This window comes from Lingula anatina, chromosome 2 (assembly GCF_051362555.1).
Source record: "Lingula anatina isolate TDL-2025a chromosome 2, LinAna3.0, whole genome shotgun sequence".
Taxonomy (NCBI): domain Eukaryota; kingdom Metazoa; phylum Brachiopoda; class Lingulata; order Lingulida; family Lingulidae; genus Lingula; species Lingula anatina.
Window position 1 is genome coordinate 48570354 of NC_141768.1, and position 13931 is coordinate 48584284.

The following is a 13931-nucleotide window of genomic DNA, read 5'->3' on the forward strand; positions in this document are numbered from 1 at the left end:
ATCAAATACCTCAGATGTCTATCAAATAGTTCATCTAGAAAGTGTAGAAGAGTTACAAGCTGATGAAGATCTACTGTTACGATTACGTCAATGTTGAAATAATATCTAGTCTACCAGCGGACAGCGAATGCACCCATACAGCGTCTACACTCCGAGTGTTTCTAGAAAACGAACAGCAAGCTTGCGTTTCCTGAACAGCTCGTTAAGCGTCTTCAATGAGGCGTAGCGCATTAATACCAGAATAATTCCAGAGGTAATTGACCAAAGTGTTGGCATTATTACCACTGATGTGTGTGCCCAGAACACCAAGCCGATACAATATCTTGTGCTTGTCTACTTATTGTGTGCAACGTAATTTCTCGTGCATGAAGGCGCCGATAAAGACCCTTTTACGCTTGACGTCAGCTGAGATTAACATCAGTATAGCAGCGTTCAGCCCATACTCCGGGCAGCTAAAATTTCGATGTGTACATATTTTTCCCTGCTATAAATTTCAGTTAACTTTCTGTGATCATTGGAAAAGCCGAGCTGCCTCTGCGCACACAGTAGCTGACTAAGTCAGTGGTGTGAGCGAAGGACGTGCATTCAGTAGTTGACCTCATATCCGCGCGAGGTGGTGACGGCTGATTGCCTCTCTACACTCAGGTGTAGAGACCCGTAACCTGCATTCTCACAGCGTTCTCACACCGGGTAGCAAGCCATCAGACTGAGAGCTCTGGAGGAAGACACGATTTACGACTCCTTCACCTACGCAATGGAACCTTGTCATCACAATGAGCGTGCAGCGGAATAAAAGGGGGATCGTGTGATTAAATAAATAAAAAACAATGACGGACCTCAAAGATTTCTCGAGAGAGCGAATGCTCAATGACAACAATCACACAGAAAACAACGTGGACGCGAAGCTCACTCATAACGACAAGGACGTTAAGGTTGTGCGACCGAAGCGTAGTTGGCAAAAGCATGGCTGCTATGTCAGTCGCTTACACATACTTCTACTCATCGTGGCAGGCGCTGTCGTGGTCATATCCACGGGTTTGTTGGCCGGACTGTTGGGAAGGCGGGCAGGGTGCGGATACGGGGGCAGACCTGCCTCTGCATCCAATGCGTCTCAATATCCAGACGGTGACAGCTTCTCTGGTGCCGTGACAGCCAAGAATTCTGGCCCCCCACAACCCTGGGATACCATAAGGTTACCTCGGAACATTATTCCTTACCATTACACACTCCGACTACGAGTGGACCTAGACACGTTCATTTTCAACGGGTCAGTGGAAATTAACACGAAAATAAAAAACTCGACCAACTTTATCATACTCCACAGTAATCTGCTCAATATAAGTAGCCGAGCGGTGAGAGTGACGACTAGAGACAGAAACGGAGTAAAAACTCACATCAACATCCTACAACATTTCCATGCAGATGAGAATAATTTGCTGGTGCTACAGGTGGAAAAGGCATTGTTGGCAGGGCAGGAATGTACGATTTATTTCGGGGAATTCACCGGTCCATTGAGCGATGATCTGAGAGGGTTGTACAGGAGCTTGTATAAAACAGCAGCGGGTGAAGTAAGGTATGTTTAAAATCTGACACCCACCTATTAAGTTGTTTACCTGTGTTCTTTCCCATTACCCGAGTTTAGGGTCCTCGTTGGCCTTTTTTATCTTAAATGTGCTTTTATCGGAGAGAAGATAGAAGACGTTTAATTTCTATGATGCCCTATGTTTAACGCGTGCTCGTCTCTCTCCACTACTTAAGAATTATTTCATGGCCCGTTCCCTCGCGAACTTAGTTTACCTGCACATTCCTGGCGCTGTCGTCTGTTTTTGATTATTTGTTGCATAAGAGCCGAGTTCATGAAATTACTATCGATTAAATTTAGCAGTTATTTTACTTGGGCATTGAAACGCATTGCGAAATTTGTACGCTCATGTTTGTTGGCTGTTATAAAGGCGTTATTCAACAGAAGAAATACCATTCACAAAATAAGGTACAAGTACACCGCAATGCGAACCGTTACATTTGATGCCGTATCGCAATACACACTGCCCGGGGCAAGAGCGTCTCCTACACTGGGCTGGAACCCCAGGATACTGGTAGCGGAGTGAAGACAGGAGCACAAAAAAGCTATTCGTTCTTAACATTAGAATTTTTTATTAGGAAAACACTTTGATTTCATTTTAAGAAGTTAAGTAGTTTTACGCTGATATATTAAAAAATCTCATTCAATAAAACGACCCTGCTAGCGTTCTATAAGACCCCTCTCCCCTGTCTCCCCCCCCCCCTCACCCACCCAGCTTAAGGAATGCATCTAAAAGTACATATCAGGGTCAGATGTATGGAATATTATTACGCGCACACAGGTGCTGTGACCCTCGAATTTCCTTGACGTTTACCCCAGTGACAAATAATAAATACCGAATGAAACTTGATTTTCTCACAAACCAATCAGTCAAATGACGTCTACGCACTTGGCATGCATACTCGCTAAATGCCCTTACAACATCCAAATGTTCATACAAACTAAATAGAAATGTCCCTCTCTTCGTCGCTGTAATTACGCAAAAGGAATCAATAATTGTACACAAACGTCATTTCAAAAGCGTCTTTGAAATGGCTCTTTGACGGCGACAAATAAAACTCTTAACTCCAGAAGAAACCGGGTTATCAAATAAAAACCTGTCTAGCGTTCCCGTGGCATTCTTCTCACATCTTCAACTCATTGAAAGCACATTATGTCTCTTCGGCGTTTTCGTCTGCTGACGTTTTCTTTTGTTAATTCTGAATTCGTCCGACGCGTTCATTATCATTGAAAGTGTACTGGGAGAACAGTAATCTCTTAACATGTAGCTATCGTCCTATGAATGACGTTCTTCAGAACGCTGGGCTTAATGACATTTCGCATCATAAACGTTGAGCATTTCTAACATAATCGTTTAAGAGTCTTGGTGAGTTTTTTTTTCTATTTTGGCACCCCAGTGCGTGCGTTGTTACTACGCACATAAAACTGATAATAGATGGCCGTAGGCGAACTTTTGAAACTAATTTCTCCTGTTCGAAATGCCTTATTCTTAACCCCAAGTGGGCAATTTAAATTCTTCAGATAGAACGGCAACGAAAACCATATATTTTTCGTTTGAGGCACCTCCGTTAGCAAGGAATTATAAACGTTTGATTTATCGATATCGCTATTTCTATCTTGGTTGTTCAAAGATAACTGACAAGAAGATACTGAATATGTGCAGTAACTTTCTTCTGCTCGAGTAAGAAATATAAAACCCTTGCAGAGCAAACATTCTCTCCCCCCCCCCTTTAATTTTGAGTTTTGACGAACATCGTTCCTCAGAAAACCTGCTGACGTCACCGTCCAGTTAAGTACAAGTAGAAGTCGATTGCTGGCGAGTTTTTGGATGACTTTTACGAGAAGAAACCTGATAAGATGTCGCTACTGGGAGCCTCTATGTATCGATTTATTGAAGTTACTGTCTTAGCCGCCCAATGACCCTGTCAGTTAAAATTGCCTCGTAAGAGTGAAAACCCACGAGGTGCCTGTCTCATTGCCACTGGTAATGTCTTATCTTCACGCCTTGTATTTCAAAAATCTCTGAAAATTGATCTGCAGGCAATAACTTTCCTTTCGTTTTATTCTCTTACAGTATAAACCAATTTATCCTCGAGAGTTAATTTTTTCTGATTAACATAATATACATTTTTAAATTTATACATTTTTAGACAGAAGCTCTGGTTTAAGACTGGTTTAATATAATGTTACCCGTGACACTAAAACAAGCAAATGAAAGAATAAAATGAAAATTAACCAGTCCAATCTTAATCTATTTTCTGAGCACATTGCCAAGAAGAGTATGTGTTTCTAGGGTTGTGCAATTCTATTGAAAATCCCTGTACCGTGTGCCATCACTTCCTGGCCCTTTCACCTGTCGCTTTCACACCTGGAGAGAGTGATTAATAGCTTCACGCGAGCTGACCAGCCAGTGCACTTTCACCCTGCACTTTCTGTCTCCGGACACCTTTCAGTAGAGATTGATAGCAGGTAGTTATGACCACTTACTTAGCGTTCACAATAACACCCAAGTGGTGAGCGCGAGGACGGAAAAGGCTGACGAGGGCACGGTGAAGTGATGACCCCTAAGTAGAGAGAACAGCCACCTGCTGGGAGCATGCATTAAGTGAATTTCCATACATCGTATTTCATATGTCATTTGGACAGCTGAGAGAAGAGTAAATATCCCTTAGGGTCCATTCCCAATGAAACTATAGTTCTACGTAGATCGATCCCACTCCGCTGGGACTCTGGCTTGATTTAACAGATCAACACTCCCCCTTTTGTTTTCAACGTACTAGAATAATCATCAACTTTTCTGTATATACTCACCACCAGGAGTAGGTGTGTTAATCTGTTATCTGATTGCATTTAGCGAGAGCCTCTGCAGAGTTGGATCGAGCTATGTACTGTAGAACAATATTTTCATTGGGAATGAGTGCTTAGATTTATAACCTAAGCCATTCCTTTGCTATACATTCTTGGGCATATTTTGTTGTTCATGTTTGCCGATTCTGCTCCAAATATTTTTTTTTATTTCACCGTTACCGTTTCAACTATCGAATTCACTAAATAGGTTCCATTTTACAAAAATAACTACGCCGCATCGCTGAAATTTTTGAATTGTTGAGATGTGTTTTACACGCAATCAGATTATGTGTTCAACAATTCCGTTTAAACAACACAAAAGAAAACTGTTTAGGAAATTTGATATTATACAACTAGATAATTGTAAATAGGACCAAATAGGGAAAACCTGATTTGTTCCCGCCAATAACAGTGAATTTCTTGGGTGTAATTGTCTTTACTCAACCTGTCTTAATTAAACAGATTATTTTAATAAAATGATTAAAATCATTAAAATGATTTAATGATGTACGTAGCACATCGCAAAACTTAACTTCGTTGCCTTAAAAAACTAAATCACGTCTTTAAATCCACTCATTTAAAATGATGCTGATTGATTTCAGATATATCGCCGTCTCCCAGTTACAAGCTGTTGATGCAAGAAAAATATTTCCCTGCTTTGACGAGCCGGACATGAAGGCGAATTTTACGGTCACGATTCAGCACACTCAAGGTGAGATAATGGGTTATTGCACATTCTAGGGAACGCTCCCGATGTCGCGTGGACGTCCAGAATGTCGCGTCTACTCAAGTGGAGTGGTTGCTTTCTCAGCGTATTGTTTACTGCAAATTATCTTTAAAATATACAAGAACAGTTTTGTTATTGATAGATACATCTTTAAATAATTATGACCCACTCTGTGAATGCGTCACTGATAGCGCGATTTAATTTGTTTTAAACTTCGTGATTTACCGGAGCCGAGCATCATTGAAATCTAGGTAAAATATTTACAAGTTTGTCATTTTGTCTGTGGACCTTGCATTTTCATTTTATAAGTAACAGTTACACCAGCGAGACAGAGCTGACATTTTGCTATTGTTTAGAATTTCATTTGTTGCGTGCGTTGGTTTCAATTTAAAGTTCAAAGGAACAAAACATCTTCAAATAGGATAAAAATACCGGTTATAAAACAGTGTCTGTTGACATGATGCCAGTGAGAAGGAAAACCCAAAAAGCATGTTTATTTCCACTGATAATCTAGAAACGTCATCTAAAGCCGAACTTCGATATTAGTTTTAGTAGGTGCTTGTTCAAGCAGAAAAAAGATACCTAAAAAGCAAACTGATATCAGCTGTATAAATGTCAACTATCACAAAGATTACCTGAGAAATGAAGTGTAGAACAACGCAAAAATTCAACTCGCGTAGCGAGATTTAAAAAAAGGCAATTGGTAGAATTCCAACACGCGCCAGTTTGCCTTTGTTGGAGCATCCACCGCTGATAACTTTTTATAAACTGCCCCTCCCAATACCTCAATGTTCTTACCAACCGTTTATTACTTCATGATAGCATAGATAAAAAGCTGTCTTCAAGTCATGTTGTTATGGTAATATACTGCTGTCCAATTTGTAGACCAAGATGCCAAACCCGATTTGAACAATTGCATTTGTATGGAGAATCGGGACAGAATTCATCACCACCAACCTCTTACCAAGTTATTATTTTCATGGACCACTGTCAGACGCCATATCCCGTCTGAAGGATAAACAACCGTTTCTTCTGTGCTAGGACCGCCCCTGAACGGTTTAGTGCTCAGTCGAATCAAAGATATGAAATATTTTTGTGAATTGCTTTCAATTTTTTTGCCAAGAAGTTGGAAGTCGGCCAGCGCCAGGGGACAGAAAAGATGAAACGTTTTACAGATTGCGTTTGTGCATTTTCTGGTAGTTTTCTTGTACTGCCTACAGTGAGTTCATTTTGTGAGGAATTACGGTTTGTGTAACCTCAACAGCCACAGGGAGGATGTAATGGGAAACGTTTGTCTTTATAGACGACGTATTGGTTTCCGAATCAATACCACAGCGGGTTATGATGTGAAAATTAAAAACAAAAATAAAATGCTCAGTATCATATAGTGTGGTATTAGGAAAGCATGACTTACACTTCCGAATCAATGAACTACAAGTCTGTTTATAGTTTGCTAAAACTAATTGTGCCGCTTCATAATTTGCTTCTTTCCGTTTTTGCCATAATTGGTGAAATCACAGACGTTTGGATTTACGTGAGAACGGAAACCCCAGGAGAAATGTAACAAAGTTTATTATGAAAGTTACTACATCAAACATCACTAATATTACAGAAATTTCTCCGTATTACATGTTATCTTAACAGAATCTATTCAGCGCCATTAAGTTGGTGCGAGGTGTTTTTGTTTTTAAGACAACTTTTCATTCGGTAAATTGCCATTAGACGATAATGCAGCAAAAGGTTAGGGCCTTGGGGCTACGAACGCTTACCTCAGGTGGGATATAAAATCCATATACTATTTCCATTCAACCTCGGAGGTCGGTTAAGGTCATATACGTTCACAAATGTTGGAATCAATCAGTACCTTCAAACAGAAACTAGCACAAGCACGCCCCCCCCCCCCCCCCCACGTGCACGCCCCCCCCTCCGGTGCATTCGCGTCATATTTAGGACTCTAAGGACTGACTATACATACGATCATATCTATCTTTGTTGAAAATGTGTGTTGAGAACGACTCTGTCTCAGTCCAGGGATACTTCAACAATATGCCACGCGTGGGAACAAAACCAAGCTCACGATAGTAAATCCTATACTGTGTCATAGCTCGGTAATATTCATACACCTCTGAATGCGAGCAAACAGGCTACCAGCATGTCGCCTGTCATTCCCCGTCTTTAAGCCTTGGGGCCTTGGATATATTATAATGGAGTAATACATGAAAGAGAAGCTATGTGACCGTGGCGATATACGCTTTATTGGCTTTTAGGGCTTTTTTTCAGTGAAATGCGAGTAATTTCGTCTGGATATGTGTGTCAAATAATTCACTGCCACTATCTTGCGATATGTGCCAAATAACACTCGGGTGACGATGTATTATCTCATACATAAAACCTCTTGCGTATTTTTTTCTAGACTATAAAGCAATTTCCAACATGCCCCTCCGGGTCCAGACCACCTTGCCGGACGGGTGGATAGAGGATGAATTTGAGACCACGCCCACTATGTCCACGTATTTACTGGCGTTCGTTGTGGCGGATTTCACGTACAGAGAGACTCAGTTACCCAGCGGACTCAGGGTGAGATACGTGTTAATCCCTCTGAATGAATCCCATTTGAATTACTTCAAAAATATGCCGGCATTGGAAACGCAGAACTCAATGAACACCATGATTGTGTCTGCGAATAAAGCGTCATGTTACAATTTGAGAGAGAATATAAAAACTGTTTTTCTGTTTGGTATTCCGTCATGAACGTGAACATTTCTTCGGTATTATTTCAGATCCGTATTTGGTCACGACCAGATAAATACGAACAGACCGCCTTTGCCCTAGAGTTTGCCAAGGAAGCATACCAGTTCTTTTCTGATTACTTCGGGATACCGGAAGAAGTCCCAAAGGCAGGTGAGAGACCCTAGCGACATACTGCGGTCATTTTGTGGTTAGTCGGTGGCTTGGTTTTACTTGAAGAAAATCTGTTTATGAGTGTTCGCTTTCACGCACTTGCTCATTTTGTACTGAACTTTACTGTAGGATGTCCCAAACACATATATCATAAACTTTCCCAACTGTTTATATTTCTACCTGTGATTTTGAACCTCCCTCTCCCTTTTCTGACGAAAGAGCGTTAATACCATGAGATAAAAGTGAAAAAACTTGTGAAATTCTGAAAATATGCCCCATTATTCAAATTAGCCATTGAAATCGAGAGAATCAATCACAATTATCTATAAAGCATGAAGGGAATGGGGGCAATGCCTTTATAATATTAGATCTTATGACAAATGCTACTGCGCTGGACCATAGATGTCACTACCTGTCCCAGCACATGTACCAGTGCACTTCAGTGTACATGTCTTCCCGGGGCAGGAAAACGGTTATTTGTAGGTACACCCTGGCACTTAGAACTCATCCAGTTTCAACTGAAAAGCTCGACTCCAAACCTCACTGAGAAGTGCACTTGATCTCTTTTTCTTGAAGCACCACTTCATATGCTTCTTCTGCCAGGAAGCAAGTTAACAGTTCGTCTGATTGGACACGTGAAACGCTTTGCAATTAAATCCCATGTCTCTGTTTTTTTATTTGAATAGCTTGGCAATTTGGCAAACTAATTATGTTGAAACGTACATGTGTTGTAAACTTCTGAGCTAAAGATCGACAAAAGTAATGTTTAACGTTTTTAACAATTACAGTCGTTGGGCGGTAGGTGTGTTCATGCTTACAATTCGAAAAATGCAAATAAACAAAATAAAAATATACGTTGTTTTCGATGACTTTGGGTTACATATTTCTTATGAATCTTCTCATAAAAGCCGGTATTGGAATATACAATGCAGTTAAGTTTCATGTTGATCTGTAGGAACATTTCAGAGACCCTTACCCATTGAATGGATTCTAACAATATCTGCTAAATTGTACAAAATCTTAATTGTTAAAATCCTTCAGCCTATACCGACCACCTGTCTTCACTTTTCACTACTGAGGTGTGACAGTGCAGATATCTTTATTAGATGGTATCAGGAACAAATCATTCTTTGTTAGTAAAAACACTTCGTCTACACATGGCAGGCCAGCATTTTACATTTTTTCGACTCATCTATTGGTCAATTTGTCAGTGGTATAAAACCTGTGCTAACCAGTTGACGGTATATTTGACCTTATTTCCTGTCGGTGTAGAATACACTAGGGTTTTCATATTCCTTCAGGTAGCTTATCAGTCACTATATGGTTAATTCAACGAATAATGCATTCCCTGGATAGCAAGACACCTTTTTATATCCGAAAGTTGCGTCTGGCAGGTTTGATTAGAACCAAGAACTCTGTTTGAAGAGGATTGGTATTAGGCAAAGGACGTAGCTATGTCTTCACACTGTTAACACAAAAATACAAAAGTCTACAGCATGAAGAGAGCTAGTGTCTGTAACAGTAAGAGGAAGAGCATTTCAAAGTACACACCTAACTACTTGACCAATCTTGACACATATCTGATACACGGAACGAAATCCCTTTGATCTTTGTGTAGTGGAATATAGTTTCAGTGCTGTTATCACGTACTGGGTTATACAACCTATGATAAATCAGCAGGAACAACTTAACATACCCATCACGTAATGTGTAGGATATCGTAACGAGGGCTCTGTTACAGGAATGTATGTAATTCGGCAATAAATCAGACCTGAGTTAAGCACTACTAAAAAAGAAGAAGGGGGGGGGGGGGGGGGGGGAACCAACCAGGAACCGGCTTTGCAAAATGATTTTAGATTGAAAATTGGTCTAAACTTTTAGATCGAATTATTAATCCACTTTAATCCAAAAGCCGGTAATGCAATATGACGTGCTGTGGCTGTTTTAGGGCAAGAAAACACGGGTTTTATTCAACAGTAGTAGATTTCAATTTTGGACTTAATTGCTTAAAAACACCGGCCCCAGACTGACCCATTTCTCTTAACCAAGAAAAGCGTTTGGTAATACAAAACACGGATGAATAAATATGTCAACCATGCAGGATCTCCAGGATGTTCAAGGTTGCACTTCTTCAGTTACAGGCCCCCATCCACATTTGAAACTGTCCCAGAGTCTTGTCTTCTATCTACATATCCCCCAAAGCCACTTATCTTTTCCAATTTAGACCTTTTACGATAAAACCCCCTTTAATAAAAGTGCATGATTATCGATATTTCCTTCCGAAATGTTCTGGAAGACATGGCAGACTAAACGGTAATGGAAACATTTAGAACTTAATTATGTGATTAAAAAGTATAAAACATCGAATCCAAGTGCAGGGACGCGTTGAGCAATTTGTTCTTGACTAGGAGAAAATTGCAATCACTTCATGGAAAAAGAGATTTTGTGGGAATACATTTGATAGAATACCTTAAACCATACAACTTTTTTACGTATGTTAGATAAGTAGCCAGATTCTTTAAATGGCATGCGTATACAGTATATTATTATTTACTATATCAACTTCGAACAAAGACCGGATGACTTAGTATGTAATGAATATAATGTCCCTTTCAAACGTGTGAGCTATGATAATTTGTTTGTTTAAATTTAAGTGTATTACATGTATTTTCCTTTTCGTATACTTTGTTTTTTCCATGATTTTAGACCACGTGGCAGTTCCTGACTTCAGTGCAGGAGCCATGGAGAACTGGGGATGTGTCCTTTACCGCGAGACGGCGCTCCTCTTCGACCCGACCGACTCTTCTGTGGCCTCCAAGTACTGGATTGCTCTCGTCATGGCACATGAAGTCGCTCATACCGTAGGTATATATTGGCCCGGCTTCTCAAGCAGGGAGAGGTGTCCAAGATAAAAAAAAAAACATGAAATAAATTTTTCACGGTTTTGTTGACATTATCATGCTTATATCACGAATTATGATGAAAAATTTCATCTAATTTTATGCGTATACCAACTTGTACTCATGGTTTTATTATATTGAATTAAGGCTGCATACGTCAGGGTTCTAGTTTTCTTTATCTATCAATAGAATTTTCCGAACATCTGGATGATGGTTGGAGGCATGGCATTCAGAAGAGGCGATGACCCAAAATGAAATAACAAGCAAAATCGCACGAACTGAACGCGCTAAGAAATAACAAATTACTGCCTTCTTTCAGTGAATAAGAAAATAACATAATGCATCCGCAGGGAGCAAATTAACTTCCCGTCGGAATACAGCAGTCAAATCTAGCGCAGGATCGCTTAAAAGAACATCCTTTTCAGACACATTTCAAAGCGCACACTGCAATTGTTCGCTTTTCAATGGCCAGGTTATTCGAACTTAATAAGAAGCCTCTAGATATTTATTTCCCAACGTTTTTATAGCTAATTCCCAAAATATCCTTTGTTTTGATATACATAAAACATGATTGGATGTGAATAGCGTTTTTTCACCATTCAGTTTGAAAGAATAGGCCCAAGGGAGAGTCTCAAAAGTTCTCAACTAAATTCCATAAAATCTGTCTTTCCAACAAACCATTTATTCTCAAAATGACAAAGCATGGGTCTTGGATTCGTTTCCCGTTATTTATAATTTTAACCCCCAGGTGTGTTAAATCTGAAGCCGTGAAAGCGTTTAAGTGATAAAATTGGCTTTAGCAAAGAAGACCTACAAATTTCCCCCTCATCTTTCCCACATTATCAACACAATATAAACCATATCGCATTCTTTGGCTTAGCCGCGAGGTCAAACAGAGAAACAGGAGTTCTTATATATCATCTATTCTATGGGGCTTGCCTTCAGAACAAGTATCGGGAGAGATTTCATAAGATTTATAGCATAGGGAATGTATTTTGTTTTTGCACTTGGCTTTTTTGGCGGGACTGCCGGCACATATCTTGCTTTTCAAGCGTATCATTGACTGGTGTATGTTTGGAAAGCTATCGAGTAAGGTACTAATGAGCCATTTTATTGGGCATTATATATTGTGTAAGATTTTACCAGTAGATACTTTCTGAACTAAAAGTATTCCCACAAAATTAATAATATAAGATATACCGTCTGGGTAGTGACAATGGTAGAAGGCTTGCCTCCTAATGTGACGTGGTTGATTTAAGCCTTGGCCCGATGATACCAAATACCGTGTTAAAATATCTCATTTTGTCCTCTAGCCTGCCATCCTGCAAATAGAGGTTGAGGAAATAAAGAGGAAGCTTGAATAGTAAAGCTGCCGAGTGAAGATGAGATTTCCCAACGTCATATATGCAGCGGCTGGGTTGGCTATTAAATAAAAAACTTGAATTGGGAGCTTCTTACCTGGATTTTGTCACGGCGCTGAATCGGCCTTTAACCCGCATTATTATTATTTAGAAAGCATTGTAAAAGTACTGGCTAGCCGTTTGAAGGAAATCGCAAAATAATTCGCGGATGATTTAGATACCTGTGAAGAACAAGACTGTACATGTATGCACGTTTTTTGATAGGACTCTTTATTTCAAAGTTAAAAACCACCACTAGGTAGATAACCATGAAGGTTAAACCTAATGTCAGTTTTTTTATTATTTTTTTTGTCGATAAAATGTACACCTCACCTTTTAGATAAAATAAATACCGTTTTGCAGCATTATGACGTAAGTAGTGTAGGCTGCTCAGCTGATCTTTTGAATGAAAAAACTTTGACACTATATATGGCATGCTACCCTTAACTAAACCCACTGCTACTATGCAAGGATAGGATTGTGCAACATAAAATTTAGGACTAAATTTATAGAAATTGTAAAATATTTTTGTTCATATTGTGTACATGGTACGGATGGTTTAATGCCAACTAGCAGACCCCCCTTGAAATAACGGATAGGACCACTTCTGAAACTAATTCAGTGCCAACCAGCAGATCTTCCTTGAAATAACGGATAGAGACACTTCTGAACTTGTGTATAGGCCAACCAGCAGACCCTTCTAAATACTGGATATGGTTGTCTCTGGATCTGTCGGAGTTCCTTGGGCAGCAAAGTACCCAGAATGCCTCAGATGCGGGCCCTGGAATCAGCATTCACAATAACAAGCAATAACACCTTCTGGTCAGTGATGAGCCAGCAAGACCAAAATATTTCTTTCCATTTAACACATACCGTTATTGTGATCTATTAAATAACAGAAGCTGATAATGTGCGAATGATTTGGTTTCTTTATGTGTGAATTAAGATCGTTGGCCAGACATTGCGTGGGTGTCCGTATAACGCTCAAAAACTATTTTGTGATAATATTCTTAAAGTTTGGCAAAAGATGCCAAATATTAGAATTACAATGATAACATACAAGTAAAGACGGCGTGTTGAATAAGACCATTTTTAAACCGTATTACCATCAATGCGTAATGTACTCTTGGCAACAAACTAATGAAGATCAATGACTCTGTTAAAAAGACGCTTTTGTTGCCTACTGAGCGTGCTGATATTTTCTGGCTTTGACATACCGGATGACGCCGAGTCACACTCTCTCTCATGTTGTAAACTTCGAGACACACCACAAATGAAAGGTTAATCAGAGAATACATTTAAGGACCCCAGGGAAGTTTGGCTGACGTTTCATCGTGCCTCGAGTGAAAACGATTGTTTCCCCTGCGAAAATTTGTCTCATTTAAGAACTAGAACATTTTGTGTATTTTTTTCGGTTCTAATGTTGTTCTGTAATAAATTTAACAGTTTGAGTACTGTTTTTGGGAAGTCCTTCAGAATGTCCTAGAACAGATTAGGAACATTTTTCATTAAAAGAGAAAAATATTATGTTCTAGGACATATTGAGAACAGTAAGTGAACGTTCAATGAGACAA

The 13931-nt window shown here is 39.6% G+C and overlaps 1 protein-coding gene across 1 annotated transcript in view; it reads left to right on the forward strand.

Moving 5' to 3' along the window:
* The window catches only part of LOC106159738 (aminopeptidase N), a 22458-nt gene continuing 8527 nt past the window's right edge, over window positions 1–13931 (forward strand). The window contains exons 1-5 of the mRNA XM_013536135.3: window positions 1–1573; window positions 5032–5141; window positions 7570–7733; window positions 7937–8057; window positions 10764–10918. Of these exons, the coding sequence (XP_013391589.2) occupies window positions 828–1573; window positions 5032–5141; window positions 7570–7733; window positions 7937–8057; window positions 10764–10918 (1296 nt within the window). The 5' untranslated portion in view covers window positions 1–827. The remainder of the gene's footprint in view (window positions 1574–5031; window positions 5142–7569; window positions 7734–7936; window positions 8058–10763; window positions 10919–13931) is intronic.